The following is a 26,849-nucleotide window of genomic DNA, read 5'->3' as shown; positions in this document are numbered from 1 at the left end:
TAAAATTGGTGCCTTTTCAACACTTATCAATCTGATATTATGCTGAAAAAGACAGCTATATATTCAAGGAGGTGGGGAAAATACTTACTAAACAATAACTTTATTTCTCAAGAAACCTAAAGATTTCTCTCTCCAAAAGATTTAAAAAAATATCAACAACAAACATAATAGTGACTTTTAAGTGCTAAAAAACAAGCTAAAAGTAAAACATTGCTTAATTAGCTTTGTTATACCTGGACTCTAGGACTGTAAATTACAAAAAATACAAGTAAAACCACATTTTCTAAAATAACAGTAAATAAAGGAGAAAGTCAGGTACTACATAACAAATGACCAAAATGTCTTGGGCTTGAGATTCTTGAAATTAGTAAAAATGTTAATAACAAATCTCCTGCCGTTAATCTGTATAGATCATTAAATATAAAAACAATTTATAAAACACATCAGAATTTTATTGCTTAAAGAATACAGCATATGAAATCACAAGAATGTCAAAATGCAAAGTCACTAGGCTTCACACATATAATACATTATCAGATGCAGTAAAATATTAATTAACCTGAACTCTGCATCAGAAAAAAAAGGTATGGAAAAATACCTAAGTTGTTTACTTAAGAAACAGATATACTTAAAATAGCAAGTATAAGGATGTTACAGTACAAATTAGAAAAGCCAACACTTATTAACTTATTGTTTCTTAGACTAAACTACCTTTGGTACTTAAACTTTAAAGAAAAACATTCTCTTCTATCTTGTCCAAAGCACTTCACAGATATAATATCAACTTCAACTTTAAAATATTCAGCAAAATTAATCTTTTTGTGGCATGGGGGAAGTGTATTTAATAAATATATGACAATATTTCACTTTTTCTAAAACTGCAGAATATGATCATTAAGAAATCTAATACTTGTAAACTTTACTTACTTAGCTCTCCAATTAAAATTAGAATCCTGGCAGCCCCAATCTATCCTTGGGCTTGGTAAATATAGAAATTTACATGATTTGGCAACTGACATAGGAATTTAGATTACTTCATACTACCTTAAGTGGCTTTTCCATTTTGTTTCCAAAATACAAACAAGATGCCATTTCTTCAACACACTGGCTTCCTATAAAAATCACTGTCATACTTTATTTATTAGAAACAAATTAAAGCTCCTCCCTTTCAACGAGCAGGTTGAAACTACTTTTTATGTTTCATATAGGGCTGATCACTTATGACATGCTTTTTAAAACAAAACAAATCATTTTTTAAAGCTATCACTCAATTATGATGAAGGAGACAATAATGCCATCTCAAAAGGAAGCATTGGACACTCTAGGCCATCTAGTCAAGAAAATGTAAAAGTAATGCTAAAAACAAACAATAAGTAGACTATAAGTTAAATTACAAAAAAATCCCTCTTTTATAGCAAGCATGCTTATTAACTTTCATTTCTTTCCCAGCAAAGGTTTGAATATTCATGAACCTCAGTTAAACCAACCGAACCTAAGCAACTGTTTCACAAGTTCCAATAAACATGGATGGACTAAGCAAGTAATACTATTAATAATTACTGGAGTGAAATAGTAAGAATCATGACAGTCCCCAAAACTGGGCTGTCTTTGAAATGTAATAGTGTAGCTCAAGATGAATTATGCCATAATAAAACAGTAGTTTTTACCTCTACACAAAACAAAAACAAAATCGAAAACATAAACATAGCCCACCAAATTTATACAACCACTATTGAACATACTCCTTCCTAGTTTTTTAATGTCTTGTTTTGAAAATTTTTTTAACAAGTATATTTATCTGAGCACATATATACACACACACACACACATCTATATGTATATATGTATATAGATGTGTGTGTGTGTGTGTATATATACCTATATCCTGTATATATACTCATTTTAAAAGACAAAAAAATCAGATACTACAGAACTGAACTCTTCGTTTTATCACCAACCTGATCTAATGTCTACTGCATCACACAGCACCCCCCCAAAATTTAAAATTCCCAATTTTTAGTTTAGTTAAAAGGGCACAGGAAACGCAAATGTAGATTAAGAATTTCTGTATAAATTTCACTGCATTTTTATAAACTTGAGTTTTCTGTAACACTGTTTATTGATCAAATAAAGGACTCACCGCTATCTAAAATCTCATAAACACCATTAAAAATTCAAAATTGACATTATACTGAACCTTAAATTTTCAATAGTTCAAAGAGATGGTTTTTACATGAATAGCGCACAATAGATGTAACTTAACAGCAAACATTCCTAGAATACCAATGGCAAGTCCACCAAGATGCATACAAAATTACTGATAAGCATTTCTTTCACTGTTTTCTTGTGCAGGGATAAACATTTATAGAGGAAATAGAACCTCGGCTGGTGAATTTCAGATATCATCATCATCTTCATCCTGAGAAGATCCTGCCTGGTTAGATGCACTGGCTGAAGCCGCTGCAAGCTGCGCTTGTTGGGCGGCTTGCTGCATTTGAAGCCATTCCTGCTGGGCCAATTCTGCTTGCTGCTGTCTAGCCTAAACACCAAAAACATAAAAACAATTTTTTAAAAACCCACAACGTACACACTTTGGTTAAAGGCAGACTGAGTCAATGGAAGATTTAATCTTTATGAAGTCTGGATATTTTCTAACCACTATATTGTACATCTGGAGAACAGGAACTCTGTTTAAGGTTGGTGTTCTTACATAGATAGTCTCCTTTTATGTCACATAATTTAGGGCCTGTGGATCAACTGAAGAAGCTGGAAAAAGTTGACAGAAAAAGCACAATATTCTCTCTTTGGTTTCTTTACCTGGGTTTCTCTCTTCCTTTTGTTTCACTTGATTCTTCTGTTCTCTCAACTTACAATTTTGAACTAAACATTTTTCAGTTTACAAATTAGTTTAAAAGCTCTCTAGTACAGTATTCCTAACTCCTAAGGAAAAGTATTATACATGAATGCAGTAGCTACCTTGAGCATTCTTTTCTGAGTTTCTATCACAGCAAGTGATACATCTCACTCTCTCTCTTTTTCTGCCCCTTTCTTCTCTCTGTAAATACACACATGCATGTGTGCGTGTATATGCACGCGCGCGCACACACACACACCCTTCCCGCACACATATTCATGAAAAGACACTTATCAAGGACTGAATTTAAGTGGGATAGTTAAGATCCATTCATTTGATATAAACTATAAAAACTACAGGATTTTACAAACCAAGATGCAGTCATATGCAATATATGCACTGTTGCAACGGCTAAGACCGCTTCTTAATTTACATGTATTGATGCAACAGCTAAGGCTCCTTCCCACTTAATTTCATTCATTAGCAGACAAACCACACAAAGAAGGGAAAAACAAGTCTGTTCTTGAAAAGATCATATAATTTCCCATTAATCTCTACCAAAACAATCCCTTTTCTCCCTCTGCCTTTTCTCAGAATTGTTCTTTAAGCCTAGCTCAAGCCCTCCTTTATGCACGGCCAAATCCTAGTCATCGTTTACAACAAAAATTAGTCTTTCTTGACCCTTCTAGGTCATATTTTGTGCTCCATATCACGTGCTATAATTCTCTATGCATTTCTATACCCATTTACTTTGTTCTCTAATTATCTGAGTATATATCTTTTTCTCCACTAGACTTGAGAATCGAAACTGTTTCCATATTCATTGTTGGATTCCCAACACATAGGTCCCCAGTATTTTCTGAATGAATGTTTTGTGGGAAAACAGTGATGTTCACCATAACCTCTAACATTAAGATTTTACCATGTATATTCCTAACTTTTCTTAATAACCTGTCATGAATTTATCATCCAACCATTTCTAGAGGAGAATTCTAATCAGGTCATTACTATACTTAAAAAAAAAATCATTTAATTGTTACCATTTAAGTTCAAATTTCTCAGCCTAGACTTCAAGGTATCCCAAATTACTGCCTGTATCAACCTCTCTCTCTAATCTTTTTTTGTAACATGTACTTTGTGCTCCAAAAAAAAAAAAAAAAAGTAGAACATAAAATGTTTTCCAAATATACACTATCCCCCCCATTTTTGCTACTTTTTTTCATGCTTATATTTATTCTATTTGACATTTCCTGATTTTCACTTACTGAAATTCCATTCTTCCTTCAAGTCAAACTGAAATACTATTTTTCCTCTAAGTTTTTTCCTGGTTCCTCCCAGTATCATTCAGGGTCTAATCAGGAGATAGAAGTCACACTAATTAGGGGAACAGAAGAATGTAATATAAAGGAATGTTAACCAAGTATAAAGTTGGTAACTAGGTAATTGAAAAGGCAAGAAAAACAACCCACTAAGGTATGCAGGTGGCAACTACAGAAAGCAGCCACCAATCCTAAAACTGGGGGAACAAGGGAAAAGGCGGGAATTTTTTTAATTTAAAAGCTTAGAGGAGAGACCCATGGAATTGATCTCTGAAGAAGGAGCGTAGATTGGTATTAGAGTGTCTGAGCTTGGAGGAGAGTCCCAAAGTTTGACCCACATCCCTGAGGAAGGGGATGAATGTTCAGGCTCGTTCCATGAGAGACACTGCAAACTGAGTTCAAGTCCTGCTACAGGAAAAAAACTGATGAAGCCAGGATGAAGAAGCATCGCTAGGCTGCTTGAAGACACTAGAAATAACAGGAAGTCCAAGAAAGGAACCCAAGTGCCTCGTTCCTCTTCCAGCCTGGCAATCTCCCTCTAGAGGCCCCTACTGTCAACAGTCCTACAATAGTCAGCTAGAAAAAGTTTTTGGCAATGTGGTTGGCAGCGTACTGGACGCTGTCAGAAAGCGGAGCATAGAAAGGTGGGTTTCAGTCTGAAACAACTACTTAGTAATTGTCACATTCCTGTACCACCAAACCTGTATGTGATGTCTCTGTAGTTAAGATCTCTTTATATCTGCCTCACGAAAGTCGTCAGCCTCATATTATAGTTGTTAAGTGTGCCTCTATTAAACCTCCCCTACAAAAACTTTTTTGTTTAGGAAATTACAAAGCAGGTATTTGCTCTAATAACCACTTACACCCATTTTTATAAAGAAATATGGAAAACAGTTATTCTAACACACAAGCATATTTACTTTTATGGCAGGAATACCCAAGTTCAAAATAGACTAAAAGTGCTTCACAAAAAACATTTTAAGAATTCCTAAGAAGCCTGTAGGGCAAAACATATATGTGAATTTATCAACTTAAGAATACCTACTCTGCGGCCTAATTCACTATAGATGGATATAATTTCACAGCACAGAAAAAAATTCAAATAATTTCAAGTCTGTATACAGGTTTTATTGCAAATGTGCTTGATATCACAGTTTATTCAATCATCTGGAAAGACATGTACCGGTTATATTTAAAATTTAACTGACTTTTAGGTACCATGATCTCATACCAGCTCTCATACTTTTCTCTTGGAACATAAAAGCATTCTTATGCCTTTAAAATCATTGTTAATTGATAAATTTTATTTGTATTAACTTATACAAATTAAAATTTTCAGTGGTATTTATTCTGAGTTCCTTTTGCCCTCTTCCCTCTTACCCAGTCCATCCCAAGTATTTTACTTCTAAAATGGGAGTCTGAAAGAGAGGTAAGTAGACATATACTTCCTAATTCATTTCTTCTTTTGGATATTTTCATTATGTCTTAATATTCTCACTTCCACATACTAAAATGACTCATTTATAATTTATAGTTAACTTTAATCTCTACTTTTAATGTTTCCTCCTTCCAAATATTTGCTATTAGCAGTGAAAGACAGCTTCAAATGAGGCTATTGTGTTAGTATTTAAAATAAAGTCTAAAGGATGAATTGAAATGAAAGATGAAAAAGATGTTGTATTTACTTATCAGTTCCTTTTATATTTAGGACTTAATTAAGTACTTTGTACTCTAGGGAAGAAGTACTAAGCAGCTGCTATAATTTTACCTCTCTGCTGATTTTCCTCACTAGAGCAAAGAATCTTCACCCATAGGTCAGAGCAGGAGAAAAGGGTGATAAAGGAGAGGAAATAAAAAGCAGACGACAAGGAGAGAGTGGTACAGACAGATTTGGCAGGCAGTCAATTATTTCTTACATTCATCTTTTTGCCCTGGAAAGGATAAAGCATGTTCCACTTAAACGTTCCAAAATAAATTTAAGTAGACAGAATGGTGGCTAGAGCATTAGCATGGTATTGTAGAAAGAGCACGTTTTGGAGACAGAAGATAGGAGTTTGAATTGAGACTCCAATTTCCTAACTGTATGAACTTACCTGTTTTATTTGTTTAACTCAATCCTTCCTGATAAACTAAGCTCGTAATGATAGGAAACTCTTGTCTCTTTCATATACTGTTGTAAGCTAAGCACCTAGCACTATGTCTGGTGAATAGTGAGGACTTTAGTAACTATCTGTAGAACCAATAAATGAATGATCTCATGCAAGTTTCTCCATCTCTGAGTCTGTTTCTTAATATGTAAATAGCTATAATAAAACTTGTATTAGTCATAAAAACTCTGCAAAGTTTCTAGCAGAGCATCTTTTTCCTTTCATCAAATATTTAATTTGGTACCCTCTGGGTGATCTGCAATAGCAGAGAATCAATAAATGATAGCCATTAATTTTTTTCCCACCACTGTTCCTTCTTTGTTACGTCATATTTATATGGATTATAACACTATTTGTACGTGTTCATGCCCGCCTCAAACACTAGTCCTCTTTAACAGTAAACTTATCTCATAGGCTGTTGTGAGGATTAAATGAAATAACACAGGTAAATTACTTGGCAACATGATTAACACATGGTTAGAACTCAATAAATGTTAGTTTTTACTTCCTTATTAGTTTGATTGCTATCTGGTGTCTAGTGCCTGATAACACTTAAAATTCAAATGCTTTTAATGTAAACCAAACTGGCTGTTATGACTACAAAGAGATCAACTGTGGTGCTAATCTAGAAGTGATTACCTAAAATGATACTTCCCAGTTCTAATGATAACTACAGTAACTGGTAGGAAATCTCACTTCTTCTATTTAACCCAAAACTGCCTTTCACTTTCAAATAAGAAGCTAGATCTTTGTTGAGAGGCCATTATCTTGAGAAGCCAAATCTTAGTAGGGAAAAAACGGCCTCAAATTCTCCCCCTTTTTTCAAATTAGTACTTGGGTGCTAATCCTTCACAGGCTGGGTTATTAGAACTGTTGAGGAGCAAAACAGAAGAAAAGTTTTCTCCCTTTCTCTGCTCCACTGGCCCTTCAAATTTTTTTTAAAGATTCAAGTGTTTTAAAAGTGCATTAAAGATCTAATTTGGGGCTGGCCCGATGGCTCAGGCGGTTGGAGCTCCGTGCTCCTAACTCCGAATGCTGCCAATAGGCTCTTAACCGCAAGGCTGCCAGTTCAATTTCTCGACTCCCGCAAGGGATGGTGGGCTCTGCCCCCTGCAACTAAAATTGAACACAGCACCTTGAAGTGAACTGCCGCTGAGCTCCCGGATGGCTCAGTTGGTTGGAGCGCGTCCTCTCAACCACAAGGTTGCCGGTTCGACTCCCACAAGGGATGGTGGGCTGCGACCCCTGCAACTAGCAACGGGCAACTGGACCTGGAGATGAGCTGCGCCCTCCACAACTAAGACAGAAAGGACAACAACTTGAAGCTGAACGGCACCCTCCATAACTAAGATTGAAAGGACAACAACTTGACTTGGAAAAAAGTCCTGGAAGTACACACTGTTCCCCAAAAAAGTCCTGTGCCCCTTTCCTAATAAAAATTAAAAAAAAAAAAAGAAAAGATCTAATTTAACTACAAAGTAGGTGTTAATCAAATTTTTCTTATCTACCACTCATCATAAAATTTGATAAGAGTATTTTCTCACCAGCCCACATTTTAAATCTTAAGAATATTTAGGTAAACTTTTCATACTTTAAAAAGAGTCATTCTATCTGAGAAAACATCAAAGTAAAATCTCAGTAGTTATTTAGAGTTGTTTTCCTTAGAAAACAGGTTGCTACAAATATTTACTTTTATATGAAATAACTGGCCAGACAGAGTCAAACTGGCCATCTCTAAACATCAAACTCTATGATCAAATAATCAGCCACAGAAAGAAAATCCTCTGGGGTACACTGATTTAGGAAATGATTTCAGAAACTAATCTGATTTCTATTAGTAAACAGGGTAGGATTCAGATGAAAAGAATTTAAAATGCATTACTTACTTTTGCAAATAATTCCTGTTGCTGTCTCAGTAACTCTTCTTCAGGAATGCCAAGGTTTTCCAAACGAGAATTGGCCTTTCTTCTTTTTAATGCTACTGTCTTGCATTCTTGTAAGACTTCTTTTACTTCACTGATATAAGAACCAAAGCCCAAACTTTCTAGTGCTAGGTAAATGAAAATATGAAAACATGAAAGAGTGATTAAAACACAGCTATGCCCCCCAATATGGAACCTTTAAGTTTTTGTTTTTTATTATTATTATTTTTTAGAGGGGGTAGTTGTTGGTTTCTAATTATTTTACCTATTTTATAGTTGCACAGTAATTATCTGGATGGCTTACACAAAATATTTTATCAACTTTTTAACTGTTAGATTGCAAATTAGTTAAAACTTAAAAAATATTTCAAGGCACAGGCCTTGACTTTTCCTTTCTTTCTGACTAATTTTTAAAAACCCAAAGCATTTCCTGTAAGGGAAAAAAAAGTCTAATGTAAGAACATGTGGTTTTAGTAAGAAAACATTTTTCCTATACCACTCATGGTAAATCAAACATTATTAAGTCAGTCAGTTTCTCAATACCAAAAAAGCAAATATTTGGAATATGTTTGTTAATAACATATTCTGTGCCAGTTGGCTTAGAAAAAGTAGGCTGGTAACACATGCTCTAAGTTTCAGTAGGATAGGATGAAAGAATAGGTAAGCTCTTTTGTCCAATATGCCAACAGATACTATTTTTAGCAAAGACACTCAGACTGCCAAGTTTAAGAAATACTGGTGGAAATAACTTATGAAATTCAGCATTTATATTCAGCCAACAAGTTTCCTTGAAAATAAAACTTAACAGGAAGCACTGTTAAAACATTTCAAGTGACGTGGCAGAAATACTGGGATAAAGATTATAAGGATAGAAGCATTAACAAAAAATTCTTTCCCCCCCTTTTTCTTTTCACATTTTGAAAGAAAATTTTACAAGAAAGTAGTTCATTCTCCAAATGCTTTCTGTAATCCAGAAAGACAAGGTATAAAATTTCCTTTTGGCTCACAGTATATAAAATTATGTTATAGTTTCCTGTATGTTAATATTTTGAATGATTTCAACTTTACTTCAAATGTTAAACTAGTTTCATCAATCTTTAGAAATAATCTGATGCCAAAAGTAGAGTACTATTACATGAATTTTAATTAAGTTAACTTACTGACCCCTCTTGCCACCCAAAAAAAACTTCAGTAAGGCATTATTCTGAGTTCTCTATATCATATTAACTACCACAGACTTCCAGTCAAGATGGTGGAGTAGGTAAACACTGCTCGCTTCCTCCCATGACCACATCAAAATTAGAACTAAATTACAGAACAACCGATCTGGAGAACTACCTGAAGACTAGCTAAACAGAATTTCTATAACTAAGCATGTAGAGAAGCCACACTGAGGGGCGGAGCTACAAAACGGGGCTGGTCCCACACCTACATGTGGCAGTTAAGAATCTGGAAGAATATCTCTCAGAGATCCCCACTGAGGAGCGAGGGGTTTCAGCCCTTCACCAGGCTCCCCAGCCCAGAGCATCAGTGCTAGGAAGAGGAGTGCCCACAACATCTGGCTGTGAAAATCAGTGGGGATTCCATCTGGGTGAGATGGATGGCTGCTGTAGACCCAGGAGTCCTCTTAAAGTGCCCAAACACAGCCTCGCTCACGCACAGACACTCACTCTAAGGTCCAGGGAAGGGACAGCAGCTAGAAAAACACCATGGACATATGGGGAGAAACTGAATTTCTGGCTTCAGGGTGAGGGCTGGAGGGGCAGCTTCTTCCTGGACTAAAGTGCCAGCAAGTGCCATTGTTCCTTTGGGGAGCTCTAACCCCACCCAGCCAGCAGGCACAAGCGGATGCCAAATGTGTGTCTCTATCAACTTAACTAACACTGCTCTTGCACCATCCTGGTGATTCTCTGAGACCCCACCCCACCCAATTCACATGCTGGCCAGAACTTCTTTCAGAGGCTAATCCACACAAGTGGTCAGCCTAGGACTGTGCTGTGAACTTTCCTAAAATCTCTCAAACCCCAAACAAGGAGAAGCTGGCCTCCGCATGCCCTGTATCTCTTGCTAAGCTGCCTCAAGTCCAACACTAGTGGCAGCCAGCCTTAGTTCACAGCATAACACTCCCAGGCATCTTCAAGCCCAGCACAGGTAGCCACCAACTGCAGATCACCTTGTAGCTCCTACCAGCTGGCCCCAGGCCTGGCACAAGCAGCAGCTGACCTTGGCCTGCACCAGAGCCCCATCCAAGAGGCCCAGAACCAACACACCTGATGCCCGCTTGAGACCACACCAGAGTACTACCTAATTAGCACCACAAATGACACAGCTAAAGGGGCAGACACTAGAGTCTGGCTAGAGCAAATCCTGCTCTGTGGGGTCAGCCCTGGTACAACAGTTTGTCTGCTACAGTCATGGTCAGTCCTCATAGCCAGTCAGCTCACCCACTGACATTCCAAAAGCACTCAACGCTCAACTACAACAGAAGAGAACACACAACCCACATGAGGGACACCTGGAGCACCTAGCTCAGATGAACTGTGAGACTGTGCCACAGAGCCCCACAAGACAACTACTACATAAGGCCACTCGGCCAAGACTGGGAGACATAGCAGATCAACCTAATAAAGAGGGTGCCCAAAAAATGTATACACATTTTAAGAAAGGAAAAAACTGTATTAAAATTGTAATAATATATACCAATACCAAAAAATGAATACAAGTCATATTTGACTTCTGCAATTACAAGAGGTGCTCAAAGTGGTTACCATCAATGTTCAGATACTTCTGATTACAGTGAACTACTGCTTGAGCAACGTTGACCAAAGTGTCCATTTATATCGCTGCGCATGCCATTTCAATTTCTTCCTGAAGTACCACCAGTGTAGCCGATTTTCTACGGTACACCACATCCTTTGAAGTCAAGGTGTGTTCAGTCAGGAGAATGTTCTCGAATTTCAAATACCACATCAAAATGTTACTGCGCTCTCCAAATGACAACTGTGTTTCTGCCATTTTCTCTGACTGTCCTGCCTGTCACATAGTCACACTAGCATTCATTTGATTAATGCCATCTTTTGAGCAAAATTCATACTACACATTGCTACTGTAATTCAATTTAACTTCAAAAAGTAATACATAGATAACATCTCTTAAAATGTGTATACATTTTTTTGGCACCCCCGGTACATAGAAACAAACACACAGAGGCAGCCAAAATGAGGGGACAAAGAAACAGGTCCCAAATGAAAGAACAGGACAAGATATCAGAAAAAAAAAACTAAACAAAATGGAGATAAGCAATCTACCAGATACAGTGTTCAAAACACTGATTATAAGGATGTTCAATGAACTCAGGGGAAGAATAGATGATCTCAGTGAGAACTTCAAAAAAGAGATAGTAAACATAATAAAGAACCAGTTAGAAATGAATACAGTACTGAAATGAAGAATACATTAGATGGAATCAACAGCAGCTTAGATGAAGCAGAGGATCGAATCAGCAGTTTGGAAGACAAGGTAGCAAAAATCACCCAATCGTTAACAGCCAAAAGGGAAAAGAATTCTAAAAAATGAACATAACAAATACCACGATTTCACTTAGTTGACATCATTGCCCAGAACATGGAGGGACCATCCCCCTCTTCTACCACAAGGATGATGTCATGAGAGGGGACTATGAGCTGTAGGCCTGGTGGTGGGAGATCACTAAGCTGGGTCTGTGCAAAGCCCAGGACCAAGGTTTCCCTGTCTCCTTCCAGTCTTGGGCTCAGCTTTGTCATTTCTAACCATGTGCATTGTCAGAGGCACTGCCCAACATGCAGCAATCATCCAGAGCCAGCAGAACTAGTTGTTCTGGGTCCCTAATGCCCCATCCACAATGTGGATGCCCTTGCCTACCACCAAGGAAAATGCGACAATGGCCACAGTGATAGGCTTACTACCTGATGTTCGGCAGAACTGTTTCAGATGTGTTTCATGAGGCAATTGGACCTGCAGCAGCCAGACATGGTGCCCCTGTGGCATCACACAGAATATTTCTCAGGCCCTGAGCCCAAGGATGTTTTAGGACAGTTTCAAACAGATCTGGAGAACATGGAAAGGGAAATCATGACCCGGAATGAGCAGCTAGAACTTCCCTATGAATACCTAAAACTGAGCTGCATAGAGAACAGTGATGTTATCTGAGCTCTAATATGCTGACCTTTCAAAGACCATAGGCCAATACTAGGGTTAACATTTTCCTCTTGAGTTTTATCTTTTCCTGGATCTTAGTTGTTATGGTTCTATTTTCTTTTTACCTGCGTTCCCTATCTGAATATATCACTAGCCTGAGGCATTGTCTTAACCTCCAGGTCATCTAACAGAATGATCTTTAACTTGAAAATACATTCCTTAGAGAAATCAACTATCTACTCATGTAGCCTTCTTCTGCCTCCGGAAAATTTGTCCTTTCCATTTATTATATAATCATTTAATGGATTTGTTAATATGGTGTGATACAGATGTTCAATTCCATTTTTTTCCATTGGGATAATCCCTTATAGCAGCACTGTATATTGAAGAGGCCATCCTCTCCCACTGATTTATAATGCTGACATAAATCAAGTTGTCACATATGAATGGGAGGCTTTTTTTTAGTGTTCTATTCTATTCCAGTCATATGTTTGTCTTACACTATACCACACTGACAATTACAATTTCATAATTAAAATAGCCTTTCATAATAATTATTATAATTAACTTAGCATTCATAAAACAGTCATCCAATTTGTCCTTTAGCGGTATCTTAGCTTTTCTTGGACTTCTGGCCTTTCACATAAATACTGCAATCAATTTATCATTCTCCAAATAAAGTCTGCTGTGATTTTTATTGGGAAAAAATTAACCACCACCTAATTCTTGGCCTCAGGAGCTTGGGATATAGTGGAAAATTTTGTGAAAATTAGGTAGCCTGCATTTTTAAACTTGAATTGACATTTTTTTAAGTGTCAGTGCCAGAAGCCAACATTTCTGTTTGTTTGTTTGTTTAAAGGGAAAAGCATAATGTATATTTTCAATAAGATTGGATGGAGACAATACCAAAAGAAACTGAGTGAATGGTTTATGAATTCCTGCCTCATTCTAACGAAAGTCTTATTTACTTAGCCTTATACCAAAGTTCTCCAAGATCTAGTCCCACCTACTTTTCCAGGTTTATTTCTGCCATTTTTACATCCCTGCATACTTCTACTGAGTATGACTGCTCAATGTTTCCCAGCAGGCACCAGTTTCCCACAGTCATGCTGACGGTAATGCATTCAAGGCCCAGATCAAACTCCATCTTCAAATTAAGCTTGCCTGATTCTCCTAGACAGAAGCAACCTCCCCCTTTTGAAATCAGACAGATGTAGAATTTGAAACTTGGTTGTCACTGTATTTGTGTAACCTTGGATACGTTGCTTAACATCTCTAAGCTTCAGTTTAGTATCTCTAAAACGAGAATAGCATTTACCTCATAATATCTTCCTACGAGAAGCAGTATAGCAGGTAAGCATGCAGGCCCAAAGGCTACCAGGGACTGACTCCCAGCTTTGCCTCAATTAGCTGTGTGACCCTACATAAGTTCCTTCACCTCTGCCTCTAAAACAAGAGTAACAGTACCTACATCTCATCAGATCAGGTTGCTGTGAAGAATAAATGAATATAAATAAAGAGTATAGAACAGAGGCTGGCCTATCAAAGAAACAGAATAAAATATTCATTATTATATTTGTATTAGTTTTAGGGTTGTAGGAATCAACAAATAATTAATCTAAGGCATTTAACACAGTGTCTAGTACATCAGAGTCGCTTAACTGACTTGGGCTATGTATTATTTTTTTTTTTTCTTACATTTACTTTCTCTTAATAAGTATACAGGACCTAAACAAATGTACAGTTATGCATTATCACACCTAAATTCAAGTTGAACAAGTATATTCATAATATAAAATATTAAATTTACAAAATTAAGAAATCAACACAATAGTGAGACAACTCTTCAAAATGTCATGAATTACTACACAAGGCATTAGAATAATCTATTCCAAACTACCTTTAACCATGGAGGGTTTGGGTTAAAAATTAACAAAAACAACTCACCTTTAAAACTATCTAAAGTTGAGAACACTGCTTTCAAAAAAAATTTGCAAGTAAATCCAAGGTTAATATTTAATATTATTCAATGAGCTGCTAGATACAAATACTGTACTCTCAATAAACTGGTTTAACAGAAGCAGCCATATATTTAATTTCAAAAACTGCATTGAGTTTAACCCAAATTTTAAACACACTTCAGCTAACTAATAACTGGATATAATATCTTCTAAACAGGGAGATATTTTACATCATTTGTTACCATGTAGTAGTAATCAATCCCATTTTACACAAAGGAGAATCTTAAAGGATAAGGGGAAGACTCCCAAGCAGGGCCACTATTTATGGTTGTGCAGGTTGTTCACTGCACAACAGGACGGTATCCAAGGAAGGCCATTCATAATTTGTGTATTCAAATCTGTGCTTTTTCTGGCAGATGGTAATAAAGGTTTTAAGGAAGGAGTGCCTTTTTCCAATTTGTACAAAGGAACTTTATGGACTGTTAATGGTACTGGCTCTAAGGAACTCAGTGTAAAAGCAAAACAAGAAAAATAATTTTTAAACAATTTGTGGGTAAAACACACACATCACTTGTTCCTCCATGGTCTGTCTGCTACCCTCTGCCATTTATCTTAAAACCATGCCCAGAAAAGCACATCACATATTAGGGGAAAAAAATACATAGCACACTTTTCAATTTGAAAGACAGATGTTAACAAGAAACCCACTTAAAAAAAGGTGAAAACTTCCACCAGCATAGTAATTTTAATACAGGCTTATTTCACAAAAGTGATGTAATCCTGAAGTTCCATTATAACAACAGTTTGCTTGAATTCTTTACACTTCATATACATAATACATGTTTTTTATTAAAAAGCACGCGCGCGCGCGCGCACACACACACACACACACACACCCCAAGGGTGCCAAAAAAATGTATACACATTTTAAGAAAGGAAAAAACTGTATTAAAATTACACTGATGGCAACCACTTTGAGCTCCTCCTCTTGTAATTGCAGGAGTCAAACATGACTTGTATTCATCTTTTGTAATTGGTATACAAGTATGTTGAGTATTACAATTTTAATACTCAATATTTAGTTTTTTCTTTTCTTAAAAATGTGTGTGTGTATATATATATCGATCTATCTATCTTTTGGCAACCTCTGTATATATCATATATATATATATATATATATATATATATATATATATATATGGAACAGCACTCTCTAATTTCTTTATATTCTTTTGTTTGTTTGTTGAGGGAAGGGGGGGTGGTGTAGTTCACTTAAAATCCATTAAGAGGATGTCAGCCAAAGTAATTTCTTGGCTCATCAACCTGGCAAGGTATCTGAATGAAGACCCTTAAGAACCATATTTTCTATGGTATCACTACTTCCGGCAATCTGGGACAATGAGAGACTGACAGCAGAACAGGAATCAAGTATCATTCATCTTTATATCCTTGGCAGTATCCAGCACAACGCCAAGAACATAAGAACATAGCAGTATTCAAAAGTAATTGTTGGGTGGCAAAAGAAAAACAAAAAAAATCTCAATTTTAAGGAAAATAATAAAATCCTAACTTGAAAAGCATTGATTACGTGATAAATTGTGCAATGCACATTATATATCTCTTTGGGAAAAATATCAGTATGGATGATTATTTAGGCAATACAATATCATTCTCATTCTCATTATTATTACAATTTCTCTGAAATCACTAAGATCCTCTGATTTCAAAACTACTTCACATCCACTTTCCAAAATAGACGGTGGTTTAGGCTTTAGAGCAAAACTACTCAAAGTATGGTCCATAGACTTGTGCCAGAATTGCTTGTAATGGTCTGTGATGAGTTAAATATGGAAATTCAAAGTACCCATTTAAGAACCTTCATAGCAAAACAGTAACTACATGAGGTGTTAACTAACCTTATTGTGGTAATCATTTCAGGATATATACATACATTAAATCATTACATTGTACAACTTAAACTTATACAATGTTATATATCAATTACATCTCAAAGTTGGGGGGAAAAAGAAATTTCATGGCAATTTGAAAGAGTAATTTTATGTCTATTGAATCTAATAACAAAAATTGAACTTTTATTTGTATCTTCTCTTCTTGTTTTCCTAGTGATCCATTTTCACTGTATTTTACAAAAGTACTAGTGTGAGAGGGACTAGAATTTTTAAAAAGGCACTCAACATAAATAGCTTGGAGCAATTCAATTGCTGAAGCAAATCCTCAGAAGACTTCTTAAAACTTTCACTACTTTCAGTTACTATTCTCATAAATGTGAAAAAAAAAATGAAGCAAGAGATTAAAAATGCAGAAAGAAAGTATCACTTAAAATATTATTATTTATACTTTAGCTTTACAAAAGGCATCATGACATAAGGTTAAACATAACAGACTGTCAGCTTTATGTTTTAATCAGTACTACTGTAAAATTTTTTTAAATTATTATTTACTACAGCATTATTTCATGTAAGGTTCTCAACTCTGACTGATTCTCAATAATTGCAAGTTATACCTGAAACCATTAAGTATTATTTATACACAAATGGGGAAACATTTAACAGATTTACCTAAGGTGAAAGACTTTCCAGAGTAGAACTTGCAGCTCTTGACTCTCAATGTCAATTCTTTCCATAATGTAACAGAACATGTTAGAACTCATTGAAGAATATGTGTTCACAGAAACCAGCAATGGAATAAAAAGAACACTTTAGAAACCCCTCTATTTGTGTATTTGTGATCTTCAATACCAAGTCTACTTTCTTAAACTCAAAATAAGCAAGACATTAAGAAAAAAAATTTTTTAAATCTAAGTCATAGTATTTCACAGATTTAATGGCAATGAAATTACTTCAACTGTAATTTGAATTTTACAGAACTGCTTCAAATGCTTACTTTGCTCTGATGAGGTAAAGTGGCAAGTGAACAAATGTCCTAAAGCGAAATCTAGTTCATTAAACTTACTACTTAAAACTGCAAACTTCAACAAGTGAGACTCATATCACTTTAAAATATACATTATTATTCCACTTGGATATATCCTACATTCCTACCGTGTTTCCCTGAAAATAAGAACTAGCCAGGCCATCAGCTCTAATGTGTCTTTTGGAGTAAAAATTAATATAAGACCCGGTCTTATTTTAACATAAGACTGGGTCTATAATAAATATAATATAGTACAATAATATAATAAAATTAATATAATATAATACTAGGTCTTATATTAATTTTTTCCTCCAAATGACGCATGAGAGCTGATGATCCAGCTAGGTCTTGTTTTCGGGGAAACAGGTAAATAATCAATGCTGACAGGAAGTGTAAAAAATGTCATATCTACCATGATTTACTAGCTTTCCAGAGTTAGTCTGTAAAAACACTTTAAACACCTAAAATATACAGACATGAAAAATTTCTTTAAAAAATTTTTAACCACTCAAGACAAAAAAAAATCTTTAAAATAATTAAGCAATATGAGAGTAATATGAGATTATGTGTATGCATAAAATCTATTCCCCTAACGGGAAAATTTGGGGCAAAAATGGTAGGTCTTCATCCACTTAATATCAATACTACAAGAAAAAAAGGTAAATTTATTAGACTATAACAGGTCAATACATGATTTTTTAAAATTAATAAATCATACTTAGTACACAAAGGAAAATGCTTTCACTGGAACTTTCCTAGTTGTTAAACTGAATTTAGCATATTCCAAAGTTGAGGCATTTAGCATACTGCTTGCTACAGCTGCACTTTTATTCCATCATGTCAATCAGAAATCTAAATATATCCTAGAAAAGAATAAACTCTACCCAAGAAGACAGATTGTATGTGTTATTAGATTTTTGGAATGATACCCACTTCTGTGGTGTAAACAAATGTTTAGGCAGATCCTTTAGAAATCTTTTGCAATTTGCAGTAAAAGGCAATGTTGATAAAAGATCCTTTTTCTTTTTTATGAGTTGTAAAAGGAAATTATAGCTATCTGTGTTGGATAATCTTGAGAAAGACTTATGACAACAATTGAACATATAACGTGAAAATAAAAAAACACCACAGGAAAAATAGACAACTTGGCTTTCATTTTACTTGCCAGGGTATGCAGCATACCAAACAAGTAGAAAAAAATGGTAGCTTTAAAATTAAACATGCTTTTTCCTAGGGGCTTATTTTTTTCCTTATGTACTGAAATGGAAATGGCAGAGTATAATTTATATCTGCCTTCCACACATCATTCAAGATCAAAAATGAATCATTTAATCCTTCCGTCAATATTGACAGTAAAATATTGGATATGGTGAATATGAGCAGATGTATTCTCTACTTCAGAATAACAGGAAAGTCAGCTTTTAAAAAGTTAAGTTATAAAAATCAAATGGTAGACAACCACCAGCCTACTCAAATGATTAAAATTAACCATGATTTTTTTCTGACTTCAAAAGCAATCAAGAAATTGATAGATTTTTAATTGGATTATTATAAAAGGCAAGTTATAACCTCAAATTGAGTGCAATTTTTTCATAATGGTGTATGTGCTTCCCGAAATATTGTGACTAGTAAATATGTCTCCCCATCCTTGAAACACACCATCAGAATACGGTCTCCCAAATCCCTATTACTGAACTAAATCCTTTCCAAAGATAGAAAAAAACTGTTGCAACTTTCAGAAGTGCTGTTCAATAAAAGCTTGAGTGTGAACATCTAAATGGGAATGGGGGCAGGAAAGAACAGGGAAATGTTCCATGAAAAACACCTCTTACAATCTCTTAAACCAGGCTTTAAAAATTTATCTCCATAGAACAAAGGGAGCTACACAGAAGAAAAAGAGAAAGAAGGATGGGAGAGAGGGGAAAAGAAAAGGACATTCACCCTTTTCTTACAGAATAGAACTGGAGTGCTTTGGTAACTTGTGGATGAACGGTTGGACCATTAAACCATTTTTAACGCAGAAAATAGACTCTACTCAACACCAACAAACTTGAAAACGTTGAACACACTCCTGTTAAAGTTTTTTTTTTACTCAGGTGGTCAGAAAACTCATCTTGTTCTCTACATTGGTGAAGAGATCGGGTGCGGAAGGGGTGCTGTCTCTGTTCATACTTGAATTTCCTGTCTGAATTTTAATTTTCCAAGGGAGTACTTTTGGATTCCTTTCTCAGATGTTCTGATCTACGTTTCAATTTCTCAGTTGTCATGTATAGGTTCCTCTTTAGGCAGGCAAAATCCTTGTTGCTTCGGCTTACCTGGCTGTAAATTGAAACGACTGCTAATACTTTACCTTTGGGGGATGTTAGCTGACCTAAATGCTCGCAATCCTTACTTGTATTGGCTGGTGAAAAGTACCACGAGCATACTACATAGGAATTTGTTGAAGGCACCCGCTGCCTCCATGCCCGCGTGGCTTTTTCATTTTCCAGTACTGATCAGAGGAGAGGAATGAAGGCTTTGACATGAATGAGTCACGCGACTAGCAGGCTGTCCCCGGACCTTCACTTAAACAAAATCCCACACGTAACACTTACCTTGTATGACATGCTCTGGCGAGATGGTCTTCTTTTCAGATTTGTTGCAAATCTCATTGGCTTCAGAAGATATAAGGTGAATGAATTCAGTACAGCAGTTCACCACCAGCTCCCGGGCATCGTTGGCCACCCGGACATTGGGGAGAGTCTCTTTGATCATCTTATTGATAGCAGCTCTGGGTATAGTGAGATCATCATCGTTGCCAGATGAGGAAGCCATCGTATCTTCCTATGTCTCTCGCCCCGACTTTTAAGAACTCCCCAGTTCTGGTCCACTACTCCACAAAGATTTTTCAAAAGGCCGCCCTCGGAGAGTGATCCCGGGGGCTCTACGAGAAGAGGGGGCAGAAAATGAAGGGGGGGCGAGGGTTGGCACCAGAGGGCAGGGAACACAGCGTGTGTCAGTCAGATTTAGGGCGAGGTTCGGAGGAAAGTCGCGGGGCTGAGAATTCTGCCCCAGGGCGGGCAGGAAAAGAAAGGTGGTCAGGAAATTTGAACACCAGGGAACACCTTCGTGTCTCCTCAGAGGGGCGGGCGCTGTCGCCCAACCGGTCCCCAAAGGTGCCGGAGCAGCGGCAAGGTTCAGGGACACTGGCCTCGCTGAGGTATACTGGGCGGACACCCAGTGGGCTTGGCTCTACAGAGCCGGAGCCCCAGCTGCCGCCGCCGCAGCCGCCAGCAGCCGTTGCCGCCGCCTCAGCCAAACCATCCTTCAGACACCCACGCCGCTGCCTCACAACATGTCGGCCGCGGCCGCTGCTGGAACTTGGGCGGCCGCCTGGGAACGAATACGGACAGGGCCAGACACAAGGGAAGCAGCACTGGCGGCCGCCGCGGTCGTTTAGCCCGAACGCTGATCGTGGAAGCCGAAGCCGCGGCAACGGTGGTCCCTCCAGAGGCCAGGGAAGAAGGTTTGTGGGAAGCTTCTCCCGACACCCTTTGCGCTACCGGAAGCTTCACCCCCCCTCCCTCCTTCCCCACCGAGTTCCGGGTGTGGCTATTGCCCTTCCCCCACCCGCGCCAGCAGGAACCTCCCGGCCCCGCGGCCCCCCGCTTCCGCCAGCCGCGGTCCTGGCACGCGCCCGGGCATCCCCCCCCTCCTTCATGGGGACCGTAGCAGGGCGAGCGCGCGCCCCACAGTACCGGAGAACCCCGAGTACGTGCTCGCTCTGGGCTGCGGCGCCAGACTCGGGATGGAGTGGGTGGGTGCGCCGGCGAGGTTGGATCGCCTCTACGGTCTCAACCAGCTGAGGCTTCGAAAGCCTTTCCCAGCTATGTTCAGGGACAAAGGAATGCTGGCTTTTATTAAAAGAACTCTCTTTGCTGTTCCTTAAAGGAGCCCGAACTGGGCTAGAAGAGGAACGAGGTCTGGGCTCGGGAATAGGATATGAGAAAATCAGAAGCCGGTGTTCCTGTGTCTGCACAGTCCGGAGGAAAACCTTTTGATACCTAATAGACGTTATTCGGATCAAAGCTCTTTTTGGTCCTCCACCCAGTTTCTCGTTTTATGAGAAACAAAACATGCTGAGAAGTGACATGACCTCCCAGTCACTACTAATGGCTAAACCGGAAACGAGAAATAAGATCCAACGTAGTGGAAATGCGTAGCATTAAGAGGTTCCAACTTAGCAATTTTTCATGGTGTATTGCACGTTGCCTTCTGAAGAAACGGGGGGGGGGGGCGGTGGGGAGACGGGGGAGGGGGGGAGTATGTTACAGTGTCTTAAGCAGCTCTGATTTTTGCTCTCCAGGGTAACTAGTAACATCAACGTGTGTCAAGTTCTTCATAAAAATTGCACTATTTTTTAAAAAGCTAAGTTTTTCATACTGTCATTTGTTAGAAGAGTCTGTGTTATAAATGGTTGTTGCAATTTCTAAAAAGTAAACGAGATACCATTTAAATCTGTTTTGGCACTTTAGTTAATCAAATACATTGTTCTTGATACATTGGACAGCAACTGGCTTGTTTGAAATGTACTCTTAAAACGTTTTATTTAAGAAAGACCCTAGATATTTTTTTTCATTTAGCATTTTCTCCAGCACACTTGCCAGTTCTTTCATTTCTGAAGTGCAGACGCTGGGTTTTCAATGCAATTAAGTTTAGCCAAACCAAAACTTCTTTGATAAAACAATGTATTTGACAATTTTCTTCAAAATAAGAATGTGAAACTGTTGGCTCAGTTGTTGGCCCTTTATGAAGTGTTTATGTAAGTCAGTTTACAAGACTGTTGGTTTCAAGAGTTACTATGCTGTCTAAATTCATCTTGGCCTCACCAAGTTTATCCGACTGAAAAAAGCTAGCAAACATGTCCCCAGTTATCACATTTGTCACTGACCCAAATCTTGTCATTCCTGAAAAAATAATTTTGCTTTTTTATGTAACGTTTATACAATGTAGAACAATAGGCTTATGATACATACGTACATCTGAAGAGCACACATGTTATTCCAGTAATAGTTTATTACTACAGGGTTCTGTGGTAGCATAAGCATGAAATGTGTAGTAGAGACCTAGGTTCCAGTCCCAGTTTTTTGTTACTTTAGACAGGTCACTCTCCAAGCCCCATTTTCTTCAACTAGAAATGGAATTATAACTCAGGATTCAAAGTCAAATGAGACCATATGTAAAAGCGCTTTTAACATTATGCAGTATTTAGATGTTGGTGTTTATTATTATCTTTATCAGGTCTGAGCGGTCTTCAACTATTAATAAACCATACATAATATGGCTGAGAGAAAATTTAACTAAATATAAATCGTGTGGCACATGAAATATGCTAATCTGGATCCCACAGTTATTTACAGTACAATAGATCCTTATTATAAATAGGCTTTTGAAAAGAAGGATAACAATGAGCTTTAAGACTTTTAGTGCATATATATGAAACATTATTTTTCTCATGGTATTCCAAAATTCATGATATGAAAAGAAACAGCTGTTTTGTATGGTGAATTAGGCTAACTCTACAGTAGTTATCTTAAAATGTGTTAATTCATAGATGCCTGGATTTTCAGCTAAAATTACAATCTATAACGTTTGTAATTTGAAGCTTTACATTTTAAAAAAGCAAATAATGCTATCCTTTGTGCTAATTTGTCATTGCTAACACACCAATGGCTAGTTGTTGGTAATACAAATTTAAAAAATATCATGTGTTACATGCTTCTTTTGTGATTGGCACTGTGCTAAGTACTTTTACCTAAGTACTTTTACCTTTATCATTTCATTTAATCCTCAGAACAACCTTATCTTATAGATACTGTTTCAGTCTCCATTTTACAGATAAAGAAAGTGAAGCTGGGAGAAGCTAAATAACTTCCCTGAAGTCAGTATAGCAATTGGGATAGGCTAAATTATGTTGCAAGAATCTCAAAAGGTTTATTTTCTTGCTCATTTTCTGGGTTCATCCTGAGTCAGCAAGAGGACTTACCACACAGTAATCACTCAAGAATCCATTGGAACTGTTAAAAGGAAGTAATGAAGGAGCCTTGAAATACAGGCTTTTGACAGGTGGAGAAAGAGGAAAAAAGTATTTGTGTTCAAAGTAATGATACGAAGTTGTGTAGACAGAAATGGTGAGAACAGTAAAGAGATCACTTTAATTGAAGTAAAGCATTTTTGTTTAGTGAGAGAGAGCCAAACACATGAGGCAGCAGAAGTCGTGAGGTAATAGAAGCTGAGAACTAGAGAGGGAGAAGAGAGAGAACTCACTTGTAAAAAGGGCAGTAGAAGCAGGGGCAGAAGTTTTAGGCTTCAAATAATTATGTCAGAAAGACCAACAAAATAAATGGATCGCTAGAATGTTGGTGTACTCTTTTGAAAGAGACAATACGCCTCCATGAAACAGTTTTCTGTGCTTCTTTCTGTGCATCTTCATAATACTCTGCTAAAAATTCCATTTTTATTCTTTACAACTTGAGAGAGCCCAACTCATTCAATATCTTTGGCTTCAGATCTGGGTTTGATTCCCATTCTGCCACTTAACTAACTTGGGCAGGGTATTTAAGCTGTATCTTGATTTTTCTCCTCTATAAAATAAGAATACATGCTTCACAGATGTTTTAAATCTCAAATGAAATAATATATGCAAAGCATTTAGGCCAGAATTTTAATGCTAAATAAATAGTGGTAGTTGCTAAAAAATAATCATTACACTGATGATTATTACTGCTAGGAATGGAATAATGGGATTGAAAAGAAAGGTGATTCCAAGAACTATTTCACAGCAAGAGTTGGAAGAACCTGATAGTTTGGCTCTTAGATAGTCAAGGAAACAGACTAATCAAATATAAGATTTTTAGCCTCAGAAACTGGAATTAGGGTAGTGTCAAAAACAGCAATATTGAACGGGAGCTTTAGAGGAGAAGTGCTTGCTTTTGGACATGTTTTGATTTGAGGCAATAGTAGGCATTTAAGGAAATGATATCTTGGAGGCAGTAGAAAGGGAAGACAGCATCTGATTCCTACATTCATTCAACACCTGAGTGTCTACTGTCCTAAGTATGGTACAGGAGAGAGAAAGATAAATATAACATCCTTCTTGTATTCAAGGACCCCACAACCTATTGGGAGAATCACAGTATAAAACAGATTGAAATAAAATACTGTGATAAACATGTAAGCTAAGAGTGTGCAGAGGAAGGAGAAATTCACAAACCACTTGTGAGGTACAGAGGGCTTTAGAGAGGACTCAACATTTTAACTGAGCCTTGTGGATTGAGTAGAATTTTGATAGAAAAGGAGAGAGTGTGCAGCTGAAGAAGAAACACAAAAGTACATCGTATAACTTGGAAAAATCAAGTAACCTAGAGAAACTTCCCATTTAACCTTGTTTCTCTAGTTCCCTGTTACAGTGCCTGGCACACAGGAGACCCATTAAGTAAATGGGTAAATGAGTAAACAGTTTCTGCTTCATCATGAGAACATACTCAGGCTGACTTGCTGGAAGAATGTGAGAGACAATGGAAAAGAACAAAGCCCTTTCTAGACCTGATGACAGACAGCTGGTCCCAACATGAGTGTTCAGCCAAACTTAGTAGAGCCACTTACCCAACCCACAGCTGACTCAGAAAATGAGTAAACCCAGCTAATTCCAGAAGAGTTGCCCAACTGAAAATGCACAGACTCCTAGGAAATAATAAATGGTTATTGATTTACTCCACTGACCCTTGAGGGGCTTGTTAGGCAGCATTTTTGTAGCAATAAATGACTGGTACAATACCTGTGAGTTAGGTTTCACCTGTGGATCATGAACTTAAGAGCTTTGCTAGCCGAACAAAAGATTTAAAATCCAGCAATTGCTTGAATGAGTCCCACTGTGAATGTGAAGAATGGAAATATTTATAAAACAGTAGAGATAAAATTTGTCACTACTTGCTAATATTTTACAGTTAGTATAAGATATTTTAAAACCTAGGCTAATTTAAATTTTTTAAAAATACCTTTAACAAAAAAAAAAATCAAAAGTAAAATCACCAATACCTCTCTTTTCCAACACACCTATGCTAATTTTTGCATGTTTCTATTCAGCCTTACCCATGTGTATGTGTATTTTCATATAGTTCTAATAACAGTGTTGTATTTTGCTTTAATATAAAAGGAAAAGTACCAGCTGGGACCAGCTGTCTGGCCTAGAAAGGGCTTTGTTCTTTTCCATGGTCTCTCACAGTCTTCCAGCAGGTCAGCCTGAGTATGTTCTCATGATGAAGCAGAAACTGTTTACTCATTTACCCATTTACTTAATGGGTCTCCTGTGTGCCAGGCACTGTAACAGGAAACTAGAGAAACAAGGTTAAATGGGAAGTTTCCCTTTCCATTGAGGAGCTTATCATCTAATGGGAGAGACAGGCAAGTAAACCAGAGACCATAGTGCAGTATGCTAAGTGCCATGATTGTGGCGTGACAGGCCCTATGGGTACAGTGGAGGACCTTCCAAATAAAAATGGTTAAGTATGGAGTGACAGTCTTACGTGTCACAGAGGAGGTAATCCTTGAGCAAGTTTTCAGGAGGAAGGGGAAGGAAATTTCATGTAGGAGAACAGCAAAATCTCAGTGAGACAGAACGTCATGGCATTCATGGTGAAGTGCAATATTTTGGTGAAGGGTGGAGGGAAAGGAACATGAAGGAGCAGCATGAGAGAAAGCTACTCAGGGAAGTGTAGTAGTTAAGATTCTTCTGATTGCAACTAACAACTCCAGCTAGTTGACTTTACCAGAAGGATATTGGGGTATCTTATAGAATTTGGGGAATTGTTGTATAACCAGGGAAATTCAGTAGCCGGAATCCATAAAATGCCCTCTTGGCGGGTTGTAAACAATTCCCATCTCTTTGCATCTTGGTTCAAAATGTCAGTTTCCCAGGAGAGCAAATCTGTTTGGTGGTTTGGGTCAGATTTCTACTCCCATGTCACTCAGCCATGACTGACTGCAAGTTATGTGTGTGGCTCTTTGCTGCTTTTCCGCCCCTGTGCTGGGGAGGGAGCTGTCACTGTGAGCTGTGTGGCTAGTCTAAGAGGTTTCTGTTGTGTTTTATTATTTAGTTACCTTTCCCCACATGTGCAATGACAAAAATGCTGCCAACCTATGTGATCCAGTCATTCTAGTACAACAGCCCCTGCACTTGCTCTCTTTCTACGCCCAAAGGTACATCCAACTAGTGGAAGGAACATCTTGGGGGTATTGATCTTGTAGTTCTGATCTCTGGATGTAAAATACCTATTTTTCTTCCAGTTATGGCACAGTCATATCTAGGTGTGGTTCCTCGTGGTCTTGTAAGCGAAGAACTAAATGGTAAGTATAATTACTATCAGTACACTCTATAAATAATTGCTGGGGCCAGCGGTTGCAGTGGTTGCTACAGAAATAAAGAATAAGAAAACAGTTATAGTTCTTGTTTTCATAAAGCAAAAAAACAGGGTAATTTTTCAGTCATCCCGCAATAT

General features: G+C 37.4%; 1 protein-coding gene across 1 annotated transcript; it reads right to left on the bottom strand.

Moving 5' to 3' along the window:
- Nucleotides 1-2,098: 2,098 nt before the first annotated feature.
- Nucleotides 2,099-20,850, bottom strand: DR1 (down-regulator of transcription 1). The gene is made up of 3 exons (XM_033115432.1): nucleotides 19,908-20,850; nucleotides 8,207-8,370; nucleotides 2,099-2,539 (listed from the first exon to the last, which is right to left on the bottom strand). The coding sequence occupies exons 1-3, from the start codon at nucleotides 20,125-20,127 to the stop codon at nucleotides 2,396-2,398; spliced, it is 528 nt and encodes a 175-aa protein (XP_032971323.1). The 5' UTR covers nucleotides 20,128-20,850; the 3' UTR covers nucleotides 2,099-2,395.
- Between the last annotated feature and the right edge of the window lie 5,999 nt (nucleotides 20,851-26,849).

The sequence above is a fragment of the Rhinolophus ferrumequinum genome, chromosome 9 (assembly GCF_004115265.2).
Source record: "Rhinolophus ferrumequinum isolate MPI-CBG mRhiFer1 chromosome 9, mRhiFer1_v1.p, whole genome shotgun sequence".
Taxonomy (NCBI): Eukaryota; Metazoa; Chordata; class Mammalia; order Chiroptera; family Rhinolophidae; genus Rhinolophus; species Rhinolophus ferrumequinum.
The sequence above is the reverse complement of the archived record's forward strand: the minus strand, read 5'-3'. Positions and strand labels throughout refer to the sequence as shown.